General features: G+C 67.3%; 1 protein-coding gene across 1 annotated transcript; it reads right to left on the reverse strand.

The window, feature by feature from the left end:
* Window positions 1-4,651: 4,651 nt before the first annotated feature.
* On the reverse strand, window positions 4,652-18,014 carry Znf469 (zinc finger protein 469). The gene is given in 3 exon segments (XM_004843210.3): window positions 4,652-6,171; window positions 6,174-16,352; window positions 17,630-18,014. Coding segments are annotated over 2 exon segments (10,434 nt in total). The 5' UTR covers window positions 16,227-16,352; window positions 17,630-18,014; the 3' UTR covers window positions 4,652-5,790.
* Between the last annotated feature and the right edge of the window lie 1,013 nt (window positions 18,015-19,027).

Here is a 19,027-nt window from a genome sequence, read left to right on the forward strand (position 1 = left end):
TGATCAGCTTCCTGTTTCAGTGAGGATAGTTTTAGCACCACGTGGCTCCGACTCCGTACGACGGTCACATGGCAGCGTGGATGTCAAGATAAATTGAGTTTGGAATTTCCAGGCCGGCACAGGAGGGGCAGCTTTCATGGTCCACGGTGCTGTCAGGGGCACCTAGTTGCCACGGGCTCTGGAGACTGAGCCAGGGGCCCTCATGTGTCGGGGACCTGCCTAGTCTCTCACCGCTCTCCAGAGGTCTGAGGCTGGCGGGGGGGGACTGGGGCGGCTGGACACCCCAGCCCCCGGTCCTCTCTGTGGCCAGGGCCCTCCGACCACCCCTGGTCCCCTTCCCTCAGCCGGCAGGGTGGGGCCAGCACAGACAGGAAGGACCCCAGACAGTCCTGAGCTCGGAGGGCTGTGGGGTGCAGCACAGATGGGGCTGGCCCTCCCCTCCTCGACCACTACACACAGCCCTTCAGGCCGGGCGCCTGGGCCGTGGGGTCTGGCACTGGGTCATGGGTGCTCAGATGCTGCAGAGGAGGCAGGTGTTGCTGCACCCCCGCACCCTGCTGCAGTTAGGGGCTGAGTGTTCCCCAGGCTCGTGGATTGAGCCTGGTCCCCTGGGGACGCTATGGAGGAGGCCCGGGGGCGAGGGTCATGGGGTATACCTTGGAGGGGCCCACGGGCCTCGTCTTTCCTGGTTTCTCCGCTCCTGGCAGAGACCTGAGCACTTTGCTCCCATGCATCCTGTCGAGATGCGCTGCTCCCCGGGGCCTTCGGCCGGAGGAGACCTCCTGGGCACTGTGCCCTGAACGGTGGAAGCTGTGAGCCTTGCTCTGTGAGCAGCTGCCGCCAGTAGTCACAGGCAGCTCGTACGCAGGGAGAAGCAGCAGCCTTGGGGGCCCTGGGGCTGATGGCTCAGACCAAAACTGTTGTATGGGAGCAGGCTCCGTACCTGCTCCAGTCTGGGCTGCAGAGACCGGGAGTGGCAGCCCTCCGGTCTGGGGCAATTGGCAGGCCTGAAGTGCAGGAACTGCCAGGTGCAGGGTGCAGAGGAGGGCACAGGGAGCTAGGCCTGGCCAGCATGCGGTGCCTGCTCTCTGTGCGGCTGCGGAGAGAACAGAGGGAACGTGCAGGAGCCGGATGTGCTGGCTGGAAAATCACATCAGCCTCATGCCCAGCCTCGCCAGCCAGGAAAGGGTCGCCCAAGAGTGGGGACTTCAGAGGGCAGTGTGGCCTGTCCAGGAGACCCCGGTGTCCAGGGCAGAGGACAACGTGCCTGGAACAGGCCCCTGGGATGAAGCTAGATGCACAGTCCCTCTGGGGGGCAGGGCTGGGCCAGGCTGGACCTCAGAACCAGAACCGCCTGGGCCGTAGCTGCTGTGTGCTGCTCTTCCCCCGCCTCCTGCAGGTGGGTCCGTGACTGTGATCTCCGCCCTCTGCCCCACATCCATGCCATGGAAGGGACACACGGAGGGGTGGCCTGACTGGGACAGAGGGCCCAGGCTGGAGCCTGGTGCTGAGCAGGATGGGGGTCCCGGGAGGCTGCAGAGGGTGAGGACTTTTCATCTTGCACCTGGCCTGAGGGCAACTGAGATGGTTTTAAAGCATGGTGCCTGCATCTCTGTTGCTCCTGCGTGAGCTCTGCAGCTGGCCAGTCAGCAGGAATGGGCCAGCTGGTGTCCACTCCTGATCTGGGATTAGCCACTGGGTCCTGAGGTTGGCGAGGAGGACTCCGGGCCTGCAGGATGCAGATTCACGGGAAAGGACGTGGCCGCACAGCCCGGCTGTTGGTGAGGTCTGTGACACAGCCCACTGTGATGGGGTCAGAGCGGTCCCGCACGGCCCCCACACAGCGCCCGGGGGTGGGGCGCAAAGCAGTGAGGACAGCACCCGTCCTGGAGGGCGAGCAAGCTGGGCTAGAGGTTCCCGCGCTCCAGCTCCTTCTATCCCAGGCAGTGCCCTGTGATCTTGCGGGCCTCTCCCAGACAGGGTAACAGGCTGGGAACCACCCCGGGAGAGAGCTCCAGGTGGAGCTTTGAGCACGCGAGCTGGGGGGCTTCGATGAGCCTCATGCCCAGAGGGGTAGGAGAGCCCAGGCCACAGTGCAAGGCAGCTGGCCCAGGTCTCTGGCCCTCAGCCCGACCGCCCTCCATCCTGCTGGCAGCACCTCCCTCCTCGGGCTCACAGATGTCTGGGGTCTTGGGCGGTGCAGGCCCAGGTGCGGTCTGGTCCCCCAGCCTGGGGCTATGGCAAGGGCAGCTCCTGCTCCTCTGTCTGCCCAGCCCAGCAGTGCAGGAGGCCAAGGCCTTGAGCTGCTGCCCTCAAGGCCACGCCGGAGGTCAGCGAGACACTGCGCTGTGGGAGGGGGCTGTGGCCTTGGGATTTCGGGGAGGGAGGGACAGCATGGCCTCATTGTGCTGCCAGGCATGTACCCCGTGGACGGAGCTGTGGCTCTGAGGGCAGGCACTGCCACCCCCTTCCCTCTGCCTGGAGCCCACAGGGCCGGGAGCGGCCATGGTCCCTGTGGCCCGCACATGGCTGTGGACAGGTGATGAGGGCGGGGCTCAGTGTGCCATGACCTCCAAGTCTGCAGGTCCCACGGGCTTGAGGGGACACTTTGGGGAACCCCGACTTCCACACCCCAGGGTAACAAGGAATGGCGCCTTCCCTGGCACCCACTGAAGCTGTGCTGAGGCAGCCTCTGGGTGCTTCCCCCCTGGTTCTTCCTGCTGAGGCAGCGGCGTCTGCACACTTTTCTGGGTGAGGCCTTGTGGGACCAGCGGGCCGCGTTCAGCGGCGGAGTCTCTCGAGATTGTGCAAGTCAGTTCCCCAGGGAGGACGCGCCCACTCCAAAGAAGCCTCAGCCGTGCCAGCCAGCAGCCACCTGTGTCCACTCTGCCCACTGCACTCTCCTGACCCAGGGGACGGCCAGTCCCCAAGCTGTGTCCCCTCACAGCCTGCCCACCTGCACGGCTTCACTCCCGCCCCACCTCCTGGGGAGGTTTGGCTGCTGGGGGACCTACAGCCAGGGACTCTGTAAGTCCGACTTCCTGTCCACTCTGCCAGCTTGGGGGACCTTGGACTCTGGATGGGAGAGAGGCCTGCTGAGGACCTTACCTGGGGAGGAAGTGTTTGTGGACAGTGAGTGCTGTCTGCCCGTGGGGCTGGGAGTCCATCCCAGCTGCCCCTTGGCTCCAGAAGGACATGCACCCTTTACAGAAGCTGCCAGGGACCTCAGGGGCAGGATGTGTGCAGCTGGTGTGTCCTGGGCCTTCGTGGGTGTTCGAGGGAGGGCACCTGCCCACACGTGACCCATGTGCAGGTCTGCATGCAAGGCAGTGTGTACACAACTTGCAGCGTGTGTGTACGTGTGTGCAGTGTGCATGTGTCTGCTGGTGCATAGGGCCTTGTGTGTGTTCGCATGTGGCAGTCCCTAGGCCTGTGCACGTGTGGATGGCTTGGAGGCCCCAAGGGCGCGAGTCTGCCTGCTGGCTGGAGGCTTAGGCAATGGTGGGCAATGGCTCCCCTGCATGGGTGGATGCTGCCACCTGGTGGCCAGGACGGGCAGTCCCTTGAGGGTCTCTGGGGTGGTGGGAGGGGGCAGGGCTCACCATTGGGTCCCCAGGCAGGGCCCAGGTGGTGTGGGGCAGTGATGCTGAGGCTGCTAGAGAGGGTGTGGAAGGGGAGGGAACTAGCCGGCTGGGACACGTGACAGGAGCATCTGAGGATCTGCGGGACCAGCTGGTTGGGCCCCCAGGGCTCCGCTCCAAATCTACCAGGTCTTCCAGACCTTCCTATTCCACTCTCCAGCCCCTAACGTCCTGCTGGGGAGCGCTAGGAACCCCAGCTGGAGGCCAAAGCCGCAGTCACCCCCACCCCCAGAAGCACCCTGAGACCCAGAGCACTGCCTGGGCCCCTGCAGGAGTAGATGGGGTGGCTGGGGCAGACAGCCACGACCCCATTCACCGAGGCCCCTCATGGGCAGGAGCCTGCGGCCAGCAAAGACTGCAGACCGAGGCTGAGACCTGCGGAGGGGTGGACGCTGGCCGGCTGGGATGGGGCCCCCATGCAGAGGGGACGGCCAGACAAAAGCCTGGCGGGCCGGAGGCGACCTGTGGGTGTTGTCCCAGGAAAGAGGCCACCCTGGGGTTGGCCACAGGGCCACAGCCTGCTGTCTCCCGAGGAGGGGGGTGAGGCCGGGGCTGTGGGGTGCTCGTCCAGGACGAGGAGGGCGTCAGGGTCTCCCCTGGCCACCCCTGCTGGAGGCTGCTTGTCCCTGACCCTGGGGTCTCGGGCTGTTCAGGACAAGGGCCGAGGGCTGGCACCCGGGTGGGCCTGCCGGTCCTTCCCGACAGTCCGTCTCATCCCCTCTGCTCCCTGAAGACCCCTGCAGAACCAGAGGCCATGGGGGGGGGTCCCTGCTGGGCTCCTGTGGCCATCAAGACTCCTTTCTGCCCAGGCCTGTTTCCCACCTGTAAACAGGGGAGACCCCAGTGTGGGCTCTCGGAGGGTCCAGCCTTCCCTGTGCCTGTGTCCCCACAGCCCTGCCCTGCATGTGGCACGCAGTGGCCCCGAGGAGACACAAGTGAACACTTTCTGGGCCACGTTCTGGGGCTGCAGTGAGCAGCAGGCGCAAGGACAGAGGCCACAGAACCCGGGGTTTGTGTGAAAATAGTGGGAATATATTTGGAAAGATGAGCTGGTGGTGATCTTTGCAGCACAGCCCGAGAGGCCCTCTGCCTGTCTTCCACCTCGAGGAAGAGGCTTTCTGAGGACATAGCACCTTCTGGAGGGGCCGTCTGGGCCGGATTCGGTCTTTCGAAATGTCAAAATGAAACCTTTGACAGATCCATCGCACGTTAAAAACTGCTCGTTAAAAACTAAAAACAGAACAAGCTGTGAATCTGAGATTCCCCAAAGAGCAGGGAGCATCTCAGGCCCTCCTGTCTGCCCCTTCTGGCGGGATGCTGGGCCGGGACGTGGGTGCCGGGGGTGGGACCCAGGCTGGAGCCTGTGGGGAGCTGTGGGTCATCTCTGCCCTGCCTGCGGCCTCCTCCAGCCCTCCCAGCGCCACCTCCCTGCCCATCCAGTCACAGGAAAACCCGGTATTCACAGTACAACATGAAAATAGCACCAGAAACTTCCGAGAACTGCGGGTGCACAGAGCCCAGGGCTGTGGGGAGGAGGGCTCCAGAGGGGCCGTGGGCCGGAGACCTGGCGGGGGAACGGTTCTTGCCTCGTTCCCTGGGAACCAAGTGCCCCAGAAGCATCGCAGTGTGGTCAGTGGCAGGCACGATCCTGTGGGCAGAGGGAGGAGGCCTGTGTGCTCTTGGGGACCAGGTGGCTCAGAAGTGGGCCTCGTGGAGAGCCCTGCCCTCCCCATGTGATTCCTAAGGGCACTTTGGAATTCCAGCAGCAGCAAGACTTAAAACGAAAGGCCATCATCGGGTGACTGACTGAACTTACTTCCCTGCTCGGTGATGGGACCCTGTGCAAATACTCAAACGAGGTCTATAGCATATGCCACTGTGCCAACAGGGCACACGGGCTGGGGAGGTGCATAAGCTGCTCTTTCTTCAAGTACTTGGTACCAAGAAAACAGCTGCATGGTCTCAAAGGGGCTGCAGCTGCCCTGTCCCTCACCCTCAGCCTTCTGACAAGAAAGGGACCTTCACCGGGCGGTCTGAATGTTGGTGGGGTGAGGCAGGTGGGCTGCCCCAAAGTGCACCACCTCAGGCACCGAGCAGCCCCAACAGGAGCCTTGCTGGGGTCCTGGCTGTGCTGGGCACTGCTCGTGTGTCACTCGGAAGTGTCCTTCTTTAGGGGGATCTTGAAGCTGGTCAGTCTCTGCCCAAAGAGCTGGCTGAGGAGGTCGCTCTGGGACTCTGCGGTCCGGTGGTCTCGGAGCTGGGCAGGCCTGGTGCTGGGGACAGACCTGCCCCTCCTCACCTGGGGGAAGGCCTTGCCCAGCTCCTCCCTCCGGAGGCCCGGGCCGGGGTCCCCCTTCCGAGTCTCCCAGGGCTGTGGCCTCGTCTTGCTGATCTGAGTGCTGGGCCTGGGCTTGGCAGGGAGCACCCGGCTGGGGGTGGCCTGCTTCCGGGGGGCCCGGGGAGGCCTGTCAGGGGCCGAGGGGGCTCTGCCTGCGCTCCCTGTGCCTTGCCGCCGGGCCGGGCCCGGCCCGGGCCGTTTCTCCTCCTCTTGGTGCCCTCTACCTTTTCCTGGCAGCCGCTGCCTTGGGCTCGAGGTGGGGGCGGGTGTGGTGCGGGGCCCCGGCCTGGGCAGCGGGGCTTGGCGGGGGTGGTGGCAGTCTCGCTCTGCAGCCGCCCACTGGCCGGCTGGGGCTGGCTGCCCCCTGCGGTCTTGGTGCCAGGCCGCGCCGAGCCCCTGCCCTGGGAGCTGGGCCTCGGCCTGGCTTTGGGGGTGGTAGGCTTCGCCCTGTCTTCAGGGCCGTGGGCCAGCTCTCCGGGTGCTGGGCTCCCTATCTCTGCCGGCTTCCTTGGTTGCCCTGGCACCCTGCTGGGGGTGGTCGCCAATGGCTTGGGCTTTGACGCGCTCCGGCAACCCCCCAGCTTGGCACCGTCCTCGTGGGAGGGGCCCGCTGTGCGCCCCTCAGGCACCACATGGCAGGGTGACACCTGCTTCTCTTTGGGGAGCAGGGAGGGCTCTCCCGGGGACCCGTCCGGGGCGCACCTGCCACGGCCTCCGGGGGGCCCGCGTTTCCCTGAGCCCAGGCGGGGAGCCTGCTGTCTCCGAGGCCCAGGACTGCCTGCCGAAGCCTCGCCTTCCAGCCTCTCCAGGGCTCGGTCTAGCTCGCACCCCTCTCTGCCTTCAGCCTGGGCACTGGCGGGGGGAGACAGAGCTGGGGGTGGAAGGTCTGGGCCGGCCGGGGGTGCATCTGGCTGGCCGGCAGGATCCTCGCGCCTCTCCTGGGCCTGAGCGGTGCCGGGGGCCGCCTGTGGGCAGAGCCGGGGCAGGGCCGGGCTGCCCGGGGACACTGGCCGGCCAACCTGCGCCAGCCTGCGTCGTTTGAGGGGCAGCGCGCCCTCGGGAGCCCCGGGCCGCCGCACGCCGCGGAGCGCGCAGGGCCGCGGGCAGGCGCGCCGGTGCTTCTCGCGGTGCCGGTCCAGCTGTTCCCGGCGTGCGAAGGTATAGTTGCACGCGCTGCACGCGAAGGCCCTGCGGGTGACGCGCGCGACGTCGGCGCAGCGCTCGCAGGCGAACAGCGGCGTGGGCGCCACGTCACGCGCCTCGGGCCCCGCCCCGTGCGCGCTGCCCAGGTGCGCGCGCAGCTCTCGGTGCGCGGCGTAGACGCGGGGGCAGCGCGGGCACAGGTAGACGCGCTGCGGGCTGTGCACCGCCAGGTGGCGCTGCAGCTTGAAGGGTTTGGGGAAGCGCTTCCCGCAGTGGTGGCAGTCGCGGGACGGGTCTTTGCAGTCCGCGTGCACGGGTCCGCGGCAGAGCGGGGGCTCGCCGTGGGGCCGGGGCTCCCGGCTCGGGCTGGGGGTGGCGGGGCTGTCGCCGCCGGGCATGCTGGGCGGCGTCGGGGAGCCATGGAGGCTCCCAGAGAGAGGGCGCCCGGCCCCGTCCCCCGGGCCCCCCTCCCCATCCCCCCCACCGGCCCCGCCAGCCCCCCGTTGGTCTGTGGCTCGCTCCGCCGAGGCACCCTCGTCCCCGGAGCCCGCGGGCAGCTCGCCCAGAGCCCGTCGCGCCTGCCCCCTGCGCGCGAAGAGGGCAGCGTGCTCGCGCAGGTGCTGGTTGTACATCCAGACGTCTGGCACCTCCTTCAGGCACATGCCGCAGGCCCACGGCCCCATCTGGCCCTGGACGTGCTTCTCCTGCAGGTGCTCGCGCAGCAGCTGGCGCGAGCCGAACCTGCGCTCCACGCACATGTAGCAGGTGGGTGGTGGGGCCGCGCTGTGCGCCAAGCGGTGCAGGTCCAGCTCGCCCAGCCCGTGGAAGCGCCGGAAGCATACGCGGCACTTGAAGGAAGCACTCCTGCCAGGGACCAGCTGCTCTCTGCCACGAGCCTGGCACAGCCCTGCGGCCTCCTCCTGGACGTCCAAGGCGCTGGTGCTGGGGACGCTCACCAGGTCCTCCCAGGGTCTTGGGAAGCTCGGGTCCTGTGCCTGCAGCGTGGTCCCGACCATCTCCAAGTCTTCAGCAGTTCTGGGCAGCCCCTCCTCATAGCCCTCTCTCTCCAGGTTGGGGGGCTCTGGACTCACATCTCCTAGAGGAGAGGATGCCTCTTTTGGGGGCACCCGTAGCCCCAGGCCTTGCCAGGCTGCAGGCACCCTGTGCAGCTCAGGGATGGCTTCTACCTGATCGTCTGTAGTGCCACAGGGGGGTGCCTTGTCCACACAGCCGGCTTCCCTTCTGGGCTCCGGGGTCCATAACCCGAGGCCCGGGGTGCTGCTGCTCAGAGGCCCATCCAGCAGCCAGGCCTCGGGCAGCTCCATGGCCTCATTACCCAGCAGGTCCTCGCAGGAGAGGCAGAGGGAGCCTGAGTCGCTGAGATCCGTGGGCAGCCGGGCCAAGGAGAGAGGGTCGCCCCCAGGCTGGCTGAGTGGTTGGGTGGGTGGCAGGCACCGCGGTCTCCCACAGGGCTTCTGGTAGACTCGGGGGTTCTTCTTCCGGGCAAAGCGGCCACCGGGGGGGAAGAGCTGGGCAAAGGCCACATCGTCATCAAGCACACTCAGAGGGTCCCTGCAGCCTATGCTGGGGGCTTCAGGGTCCCCACCCTGGGCTTCAGGGGGGTCTTGCGGGCAGCTGAGGCTGGTTCTGCCAGCTTCAGAACTGGGCATCCCGGGAAGGTCCAGTGTCCCTGCTTTGACGCTGTCACCTGGGCTGCCATTGGGCCCTCCGAGGTCTGCAGCAGCCTCTCCCGCAGAGGCATGTGATGGGTCCTTGCCAGATGTCCTGGCCACTGTGGGTCCCCAGAGCCCCCCTGCCAGGGCTCCCTTCCACCCCTCCGGGAGTTCTCCAGGGGACGCCTCCTCTGCCCTCCCTGTGGGGCTCCTCCGACCACCAGGGGACTTCTGGGTGGCGGTGTTGCCTGCAGTGTCTCCCAGTGGCCCAGGCGCCCTGTCTGCCCCTTGCTGTCCCTCTGCTGAGCAGTGGGCAGCTGCCGTGTACGCCCTGGAGCGGCACCGCCCTGTGGGTGCAGAGGCTGAGCCGGGCGCTGTGTGCTCCCCCCGGGGCCTCCTGGCTCGGGTCTTTCCCACGTTCTCCTGTGGTTTCGGGGCTGTGGTACGACGGGAGTCCTGGGGCTCTCGGCTTCGCCTCTGTCCCTTTCTCTCTGTTTGTCTAGGGTGGAGCTTGCCCGCCTCCGGCAGGTGTGGTCTGGGCTCTGCCCCCTCCCCAGACTCCATCAGGCCCGGGGGATGCGGTTGCCGGTTAAGGGGGTGAGCTGGTGCCTTGGTGCCCCTTTCGGGCCCCTCCTCCGTCTCAGGACCCGGGGTGCCCTCAGGTGTCGTGGAGCCCTGTGGGGGAGCTGGCCCTGCAGGGTGGCTGGGGCGGATCAGAGCCTGACTTGGTCCCTCCTTGCCAGGCACCCTGTGGCTCCTTTTCCCAGGGGCCCTGAACCCCAGGGCGGCACAGCCGTCTGGCCGGTGCTTCCTGGCTTTGTGCCGGCTCAGGCCAGGCCCCGAGCGGAAGGAGGCTGAGCAGATATCGCAGGTGACGCAGGGGAGAGCTGGCCCAGCGGGGGCTTGGCCCTTCCTTCTCTCTGTGGGCTCCAGCTTCTTTTTCAAACCATAGGGTTCCTGTTTGGGGTCCTGGGGACTGAGAGAGTCCACATGGGGCATCTGGTGAGGGACCCCGGTGTGGCTTTGGGGAGAGTTGGACCCAGAGTCACCGGCTGTGTTGCTGGAAGAGGCAGCTGGGGGATGGTGGGCTGTGGTCAGGCCTTGGCCAGCTCCGGGCAGCTTTGTCACACTGGAGCACCGGGCCCTGTGTCCTCGTGTCCCTGCATCCTCCTGCCCCTCACTGACAGCCCCAGCCTCCGTTTCCAGGCAGGGGGAGGGGCCCGGCTGTGTGGGCCCCGCTGTGGTGGGGTCTGTGGGTGTGGCTGTGCTGCTGTCGCTGCCCCCGTGGCTCAGGCAGGGGGTGAGGCACGGGGGATGTGAGGAGGGGTCCCAGGACATGCTGGGGTCCGCCACCCGGAGCCCCCTGACTGCCTTCACGCCACATTCTGTAGGGACTGTCTCTGTGTTGTGTTCCTTGATGGTCCTTCTTGGGGACACGTGTGCTCCTGGACGAGATGGTGTGGCACTGGCCGGAGGGCTCCCCGGCCCTCTTCTGAACTCCACTAGGGTTCCTAATGTGCTGCTGCTGGGGCCATCCTGGCCCTGGCTGGGGGCTGGGATGTCACTGAGGCCCGGCCAGTCTTCGGGGCTGCTGGCCCCCAGGAGAGCAGGAGGTGGGAGGTCCTCAGGCCCACAGAGGCTTGTCCTCCAAGACGGACCTGCAGGGGGCCCTGTGGCCCTGGCACCTGCAGGGGCCTGGACCCACCTGGCCCCTCCCAGAGACATACAGGAAGGGTCTTCCTGGGGTGTGTGCTCCAGGCCGAAGGGGCTGGGGGTGACTACGGCTGTACAGGGGACCAGGTCCCCGGGGGGCGGTACCTGGCTGGTCACCTCCCCTGGAGTCCTGTCCTCAGGCCCCTGTTGGGCGTGGGCTGCCATTCCCAAGAGGCGCTGAGGGCTAGGGGCTGGCTGCACCTGCTCCTGAGGGCCCAAGGCCGTGCCGCCTCCCTGGGCCCTGGCTGAGGCCTTGGCTGGCCCGTGCCTTCTGGGAGGGGTGTTGGCCTTGGCACCACTGCCCCGTGCCCTCGGGCTCTTCCAGGCTCCAGGCAGGCAGTGGCTGACTTTGCCTTGGCCCCTGGGCTTCTTGGCCTGGTCAGGGGAGCCCAGATGTCCGTTCGCCTCCGACACCGTGGCGGTGGCTGTGTCCTGCACATGCCCAGGGGAGCCTCCTGTCACTCTGTCCCCTCCTAGACTGGGGGGCGCTCTGTGCCGAGGGCTTGGGGCCCCAGCAGGCAGAGGCCCCTGCAGGAGCTGGACGCAACCCTTGTCCTCAGCTCTGGTCCCCAGGACCCGGAGTGGACCTGAGGGGCTGGAGGCTGGGCCGGCAGGGCATCCAGGGGCCGATGGAGCCTCCTGGTGCTGGAGGGCAGATCCCTCTGCCAGGGCTCGAGGGGGCCCAGATTCCCTGGGAGCTGGGCCCTTGGAGGCGTGGCTGTGACCGGGATCTGAGGCCGGGGTGGCACCCAGAGATGCCTCCCCACTGCCCCGAAACACCTGACCCGGCGCTGGGGGTGCTGTGCGGCCTGGACAGGGCCCTTCTGCCCCTTGGGGTTCTGGCGGCCGCGCTCTGTTCTGCTCCCAGGGAAGCTGTGGCAGCGGGGAGCCCTCGCTCGCCCGAGTCCTGATCCACTCATCACTTCTAGGAGATAAAAGGTCACGGTTTGGGCTGCGCTCTGCCAGGCCCCCAGCCTCCAGCAGGGCCTTGGGTCCCTCGGTGGGTTCAGGCCGACACTCGCCCGAGGGCGCCCCAGGGTCTTCTGTGGCCTTGCAGCCTTGGCTCTTCTGAGCTGTCAGAGCCCGAAGGCTGCACCCCATGGGCCCAGAAGGAGCCCCAGAAGCCAGGTCTCTGGGGGGGCCCGGGCTTGGGGCCGCTTTTCCTGGGCAGCATGTGGCTGGGCAGGGCTGGTCCCCCTGGGAGCTCTGGAGCGCCCCTTTCCTGGGGGGCATGGCTGTTCCCGCGTCTTCCTGCTCTGGACGTGTCTCCCCAGGACCTGGAAGGTGGGCTGCACCGCTGTGGGACAGGGCAGCCTGGCGGGCAGGCGTCAGGGAGGCTGCACGTGCAGCTTCGCTGGGGTCCTCGGGGGCTTCCTGGGTGGCCCCCCTCCTTTGCAGTTGGCTCTCTAATTCGGAGACCAATCTTTTGATTTCCAGCTCATCCTCGGACAGGTTGCTCATAAAAGCTGCAGTGTGTCCGTTTCTCTTCCCAGGCACAGGTGCAGGGCTGGGGGAGCCCATCTCTGCATGGGGACATTTCTTGTGGAATGCCTTTGGCACTGAGAGGTCAGGAAACTGGCTGGACAGTGTTGGGGACACTTCCTCCAGGAGCAGAAATGGGGGGAACAGTGGCTCTATCAGAGGTTTCCTTGGGAGAGGGTCAGCACAGGCCAGCGGCTCGGGGGTGGCCCTGTGTGGTGACAGGCTGTCGTAGAGTGGTGGTGGGTCGAAGCCGTCCTCGGGCAGCCCTGCAAAGAGGGTCATGGACTCCAAGCTCAGTGGCGACTGGGCTCTGCCTGGGTCAGTTTCAGCCGTGTAGGGCGGATTCTTTGGTGGTTTGGGCTTGAGGGCGTCCACATGGTCCTGGCCAAGGTAGCAGCTGCTGGCTGGCGGAGTGTCCACCGCTGGGTCCTTGGGCCTGAGGAACAGTTCACTGGGGGCACTGCTGCTGGGCTGGGGCCCCTTTTTGGCAGCAGGAACCCCCACGGAGTCTCTGTTAAAGTGAGCAGGCTTGCAACCAAGATCAGAGTTCTTAAAAAATGGGGTGCTGTGCTCAGGATAGGCCGCCCTGGTGGGACTAGCAACGGGCATCTGGAAGCCTCTGGGCTGGTGAGCAGGGGCATCTTCTCTGTCATGCAGAGCGCCCCCCGCTGGCCTTGGCAGCACATTGGGGTGGCTCCCCGAGGGTGGGTGTCTGCTGGTGCCAGCTCTGCCGGGCGGTGGGGGCTCTGGAGTGGGGGGCTTGGGGCAGCCACTCTCCCCGGTGGGCACCTCTCTGAGCTTTGTGGGGCTGGCAGCCTCGGGTTTTGGGGCTGCTTGGCAGAGGCCCAGGGACGGGTGGCTTTCCCCTGGGGTTGTGGTGTCCGTGGGGACCTGCGGGGAGTTACACCTGGGGTCTCCGTCCGGGCTGTGGGCTGGGCTGGGCAGCTGCCCTGGGGCTGGAGAGCCCCTGGACTCAGCAGACCCCGGCTTCTCTGCCTTGCTGGGGCCCCGGCCCAGGCCCTCTTCCTTCATCTTCTTGCCCAGGCACCGCTGCTGGTGGTCTTGGTGAGAGCGGCCGCTGAGGCCAGGCGCCCCTGGCCTGGGACTCTCCTCCTCAGACTCGGAGGCGTGGTCACTGGCCCCTGGCCTGCCTTGTGGGGCCTTCGAGGGTGCCCGCGGTCTGTGGAGTCTGTTCTTCTGCAGCACAATCTTGTGTATGAGCTCTTTGCTCCAGCTGCCACCCCGCTGTGTCCTCCGCTTCCTGGGGTCCTTCCTGGGGGGCAGTCTCAGGCGCTTGGTGATCCCGGTGTCTGCAGAGAGGAGGGCCCCGGGGCCTCGCTGGTGGGAACCCATGTGGCCCTTCGCCTGGGTTCTAAGGTCCCGGGGATAGGGTGGGGGCTGCTGGGTACCGTGGCCCCTCCTCCCCGGCCTCGGGCAGAGAGCCCTGCCAGGTCCCTTGGTGCTGTGGGCTGCATCCAGCCCTTTCCAGAACACCTTGAGCTGCTTCCCTCTCCGTGGCTGCCTCCCCAGGCTGGGCTCAGTGGCCTCTGTGGGTGCTGGGCCCAGTGAGGGGATGGTGGGCCTGTTCCCAGCTGGACGGGCCCTGTCCCCAAGGTAGGGGCCTTGGGGCTGCGGTGTGGCCTCTCCAGCAGGGGGCAGGGGCTGGGCATGATACTCCGGGGTGGCACCTGCTGGGGAGTTGAGGGCCTGACCAGTGCCAGGACCCCTGGGGCCCGGAGGGTCCTCGTCGGCGAAGACGTCTATGAAGCTGCTGTCGATCTCGGGGCTGTCCGACGGGTCCTGCATGCCATTGAGGGCCTCAGTGATGAGGCTGTCCAGCTTGGCATTGTCTTCCAGGTCCAGGTCTGAGGTGGGCAGCGGGAAGGGTGGGGCAGCCAGGCTGGGCAGGAAGCTCGTGCGTAGGGCGTCGTCATCTTTGCTCTCTGCCTGCAGGTCCCCGGCCAGCAGGAAAGGGATGGTCTGGCCATGGCCCAGCAAGCCTGGGTGTGTGGGGGCCGGCACCTTGGGGGTAGCAGTGGGTGCCAGGTGTCCCTGGGGCCCGTGCCGGGCCAGCAGCAGGCTGCAGAACTGCCGGTGCTCGAGGAAGGCAGCCAGGCTGCTGTAGTTGCGGTCGCACTGCCTGCAGGTCAGCAGCACGTCCAGCTGGTCCAGGCTGGCACTGCTCAGCGGGAAGTGGTGGGTGGCATAGGCAGCAGGGCCCCGGGGGAAGCCCCGAAGCCTGTCCCTGCCCGCCCCACGGCCCTCGCTGCCCAGGAACTCGAGGGCACCCTCAGGCCCCAGCCCATCTGAGGGGAGTGGGAAGTGGGCTGGGCGGGTGTTGGGGAGTTCTGGGGGCGGGAAGGGGCTCCCAGGCTCCTGAGGGCGGGGGGCCGGGAGGAAGAAGCCCGAAGGCCCCAGGGGAGCGGGGAGCTGGCTGTCCTCAGAGCTGGGGTTGGCCGGGCTGCTGGACAGTGGGGACAGGGAGGAGCAGGTGCTGCTGCTGGCCGTGTTGGTGGCAGGAGAGGGCAGGGGGGACTCGCTGGGAGAGACCCCTACCACCCTGGGCGGGGGCAGGGCTGGGGCCCCTCGGGGTGACGCCTGGGGCTGGGTGCCCCCGAAGAGCAGAGCCTGGGGCCCAGGGCCCTTCATCCCGCTGTAGGGAAGCAGCCCCGGGGAGCTCCCTGGCTGGCCTGGGCTGCTTCTCAGGGCTACCACTGTCTCCCCAGGGCCGGGTGCCTGGCTGGCAGCACCCAGAGCCCCCTGGCTGCCCTCCTGCCACTCGGTGGTCCCCCTGGGGAATGGCAGCTGCCTCAGCACTTCCAGCTGACCACGGCTTGGCCCAGGGCTGGGGAGCGCTGAGGGCCATGGCACTGTGGGACTCTGGGGCAGGCAGAGTCCCTGGCTGGGGCTATCAAAGAATGCAGCACGAGGGGTGGGCGGGGCGCACAGGGTAGGCTCAGGGTAGGCGGCTGCTGTGGGGTCCCACAGCTGAGGCAGCCTAGCAGGCAGGGGTCTGGGGGTGGCCAGCGTGGCGTCCCCAGGCCCTGGGCTGCTGCCCACCCCACTGGCTCTATACGTCTGTCCTAGAAAGTGCCTCTGAGACCCAGGGTTTGGGGGTGCCCTGGGGCTCCCTAGCCTCTCATGGCCTGAAGGGGGTCCTTCGGGGAGGACTTCGGCCAGGCTCCTGTGCAAACTGTCAGAGAAGGGTCTCGGAGCCAGGGGATCAGCACCAGGTGGGGAGAGGGCCTGGGCACAGTCGCCAGGGGCCTTGAGGCCACCTGGATGACTGGGGTAGCAGGGCAGGGGCGAGGGCATGGGGGGCAGTCGGTAGGCAGGGCCGGTGCCCACAGTCACCTCTGGCCACCCTCCCGGGGGCTGGTGGAGGGAAAAGGCCAGGGCTCCACTGGCATAGGCCTGTCCGACTGGGTCTTCATGAGGGGGCTGTGCCCGGAGGGGGTACGGGAAGGGGCTCCCCCGGGGGCTGCCAGGCCTGCTGCCCTCAGGAAAGGGCTCCGACTTGGAGGGGAGGCGCCCAAAATTAGCACCTGGGAAGTTGTCTTCAGCAGCAGGTGGCCAAGGGCTAGCCCCATTGGCCTGCAGCTCTGGGGGCGAGGCCAGTGTTGGGGGGCTGCTCGGCGGGGCCCGAGGGGGTCCTGGGGTGGCACTTGGTGAGGTATGGTTGCTAGAGGTAAAGCTGGAGGGGGCCTCCTGGAAGCACCTTTTTGAGCTGAGCTCTCCGAGGGTGGGCAGGATGTCGGCCCCAGGGAGGCTGGGCCCTCGGCAGGCTTCTGCCTGGGAGTCCTGGGGCTTGAGTGGCCGGCCCTTGGGGGTCTTGTCCAGGGTGGGCTTGGCCCTTGGGCTGGCAATTCCCAGGCCATAGAGCTGTGGGGGGCTGCTGTCCACCCTGCCTGCCAGCCACCCCTGTTCCCCTGGGTGGCTCCTTGAAGGTGGGGTGTCGGGGCCACCCCCCTTCCCCAGGGGGCCACGGAGAGGCCGGGGCCTCAGGAGCTCAGCCTGGGGCTCCACCTCCAGGGCCTGCCCCAGCTGGGCTGTGGGGGGCTCCCTGGCCAGAGCTCGGCTGCCTGCCCCCCTTGTGCCCTGGGCTGTCCTGCTGCTGGGAGGCTGGTCCTTGTGAGGCGGCTGGGAGGGGGGCCGCAGGCCCCTGGCACCTGGGCAGGGATGCAGATCTCTGGTGTTGCCGGGGGGCGGTGCTCCTCGGGGCTGCTCGCCCGGCATGGCCCCAGGTCCTGGGTGCTAGCAGGAGGCGGCAGTCCAAGGGGGGCTGTGGGGCGTGGGCTGGGTGGCCATCCTCACCCCTCGGGGGGCCCTGGGGAGGCCTGCACTCATGGTCCTGGGTGGAGCCTGCAAGGAAAGGGTGGAGTGAGCGGGGTGGAAGGATGCAGTGGCCGTCACAGAGGCACTGGCTCCTCCGCAGACTTTGGGGATGTAGGAGAGAAGGGGGTGGGAAGGAGAGGTCTGGGGTCTGGGAGACCACTTCCCCCGCCAGCACGGTGACTGCTGGCTGCCGCCCTGAGCTGGGAGCCCAGCACCTGCACCTCAGCCTTGGGTCACACAGGGTGGGGAGCCCCAGCCTCAAGAAGCTGCTGGTGCCCTTGGGGGCCTCTGAGCGGGGTTCTGGTCCTGGGACTCTGGGGTCTGTTCTGTTCCCAGGATCCCAGCTGGGCCTCCTCTGGGCCAAGCCCTGGCCAGGCTGCGTTTCTGGAGTCTGTGCCGAGGATGGGGCCCGGCCGTGTGGCCTGTGTCTCCCTGCAGCTCTGTCCTCTTCTGATGCTCAGGAGGGGCGGTCACAGGACTCTCTTGGCCATCCCTCTTGACTGGTCATCTCCCCAGGACCGGCTGCACCCCATCTCCCGTGTCCTCCGTGTGGACTGAGCCACGACCCCGAGCACAGGTGCTGGGTGGCCACCGGTCCCAGGGAGGCTGAGACAGGTGGATTCCCGGTTCAGAGAAGCACAGTGACTTGCTGAGGCCATGCAGTGGCAGACCAGGGCCTTGAGCTCCCAGGGAGACCAAGGCTGCTGAGACCCGGCCTGCATCTGGGCATCTGCCTGGAGACCTGGGTGCCCACCGGGGGGGGGTGCTCTGTTAGGGCCCTAAGTCTCTGGTGGGTGGGGTCCTGGAGGGCCCAGCAGAGGGCCCACTGCCCCATCACAGTGGCCCGGAGCTGTCCCGGGTGGGGGTGCTGCTCCCTGCCCCTTCTGAGGACCCCTCCTGTCCGCCTGAGGTCGTTTCCCTTCCCTTCCCCATCAGCGCCAGGGTGGGGACCTGGAGTCCAGGGGGAGGGACTTGGGAGTGGGGTTTGTTGACTGAATAAGTGGTATTGCCGAGGGCATGCAGCGGGCGGCCAGAGCCTCTGAGCACTTCCTGGTGAGACTTCCCTTGCCCCCCTAGTGGCTTGCAAGGGTGGGACTGTCACTGTCAACTCGTGGGTGACCGCCACCTAGGCCGTCACCCTTGGCCAGGCGGCTGAAGAGGGTCTTAGAGGAGGAGGGGCACCGCAGCAAGCTCTGAAGGAGCTGTGAGGGTGGAGGGCAGCAGGGCACAGGGACATAGGTGGCAGCCCCGATACCAGGGAGCCTTGGGGACAGGCATCTCTGCCCGAGTCTCCTCCCACATACCTGGGCTGCCAGGGCCTCAGCAGGGTCACCGCGGGACTGCCCGGGAACAGGGCTGCATGGCTGCAAGGGAGAGGAGAGCGAGTCAGGGCCCGGGGACCCTGCCAGCACCCCCACCCCGGGCCCAGGAGCCCCTGTGGCGATGGCGGAGCCCAGAAGGGCAGCAGGCTGGGCTGCAGTTGCCCTTTGCTGGCCGCGGGCTCGCTGTGCACTGCGCTTCCCCACTCAGTCACGTGGCTGGAAGGCGGGCGGTGGGGAGCACCTGCCCGGTCACACCCCCAGCTGCCCGACTGTGCACCTCCCTCCTTCCTGTCTGCCAGTCCCACCCGGGCGCTTGCTGGGGCTGGGCTCGGCCTGGAGTTTGCTTGCGCCGCGAACAGGCTGCTGCCCCACCCCCAGCCCACCCACCCTTGAGAGTTCTGGAGTGCTGCGGGGCGGGCGGCGTGGAGAAGTTGCCCTGTGGTGCTGTTTGCACAGGCCAGGCCCGGCAGCCCCTGCCGGGGCAGAGCATGGGGTGGGGCAGAGAGGGCTCTGCAGTGCCCCCTCACTCTCTGCTGGGCCGTGCACGGGGGGATGCCTGTGGCATGCTGAGGGGTCACTTGAGGGCCTGAGCGGCCTCCGCGAACCCCCCAGAGGCACTGCAGCCCCTGCCCATCCACAGACCACAGCTGGGCTGCTGCCCATGATGCCACCCCTCACCACAGAGACCCCATGGCACAGGCCACTCAGCCTTCCAGGGCCAGGCAGCCTGGGCCCGGGGCTCCAGTGCACACATGCCGAGTCAACACCGGTGTCAGGCATGCTGCTGGGCACTGGGCAGGCGCAGCGTGTGACTCATGGCCTCCAGCTCAGTAGTGGGTGAGTTGGCTGAGGGCAGGCTCAGAGAGGGCTGTGACTTGGCCAGGGCTGCACAGCCCGGCAGCTGTGCCTGAGGCTGCCCGCCTGACCCATGCCTGGCAGACAGTCGTCCATGGGACCCGCCCTGGCTGGTCTGGGTCCCTCGGGTGCTGGTCCTGGGTGCAGGCCAGGTTTGCTGCACCCTGGGCTCCCCTGTGGGCTGCTGTTCCCCATCCAGGGGTGCAGAGGCTGTGGAAGCAGTGTGGGGATGGCGTTCAGCCTGGTCTCAGGTTCTGGCCCCTACCTGGTGCTTGGCAAAGCCCCTTGGTGCCTGCTGCTGGGCCCTTGTGTGTTCCTGAAGCCCAGGCCCTTTGAAGTGGGGAGATCCAATCCCCAGATCCCAGCCACCCAAGGAAGGGGCAGGAGTGGCTCCTTTGCTCAAAAACAGTAAGTAGCCCCCTCGGGTGGGGTGAGCCCTGGGTAACTCAAGACCCTGAGGGCGGGGCACCCAGCAGTGGGGCTGAGCCTGCAGGCCTGGCTCCTTACCGCCTTCGCGGCCCACCC

The sequence above is a fragment of the Heterocephalus glaber genome, unplaced genomic scaffold, assembly GCF_053883595.1.
Source record: "Heterocephalus glaber isolate CG9 unplaced genomic scaffold, H.glaber_assembly_v1.0 deba00000071, whole genome shotgun sequence".
Taxonomy (NCBI): Eukaryota; Metazoa; Chordata; class Mammalia; order Rodentia; family Bathyergidae; genus Heterocephalus; species Heterocephalus glaber.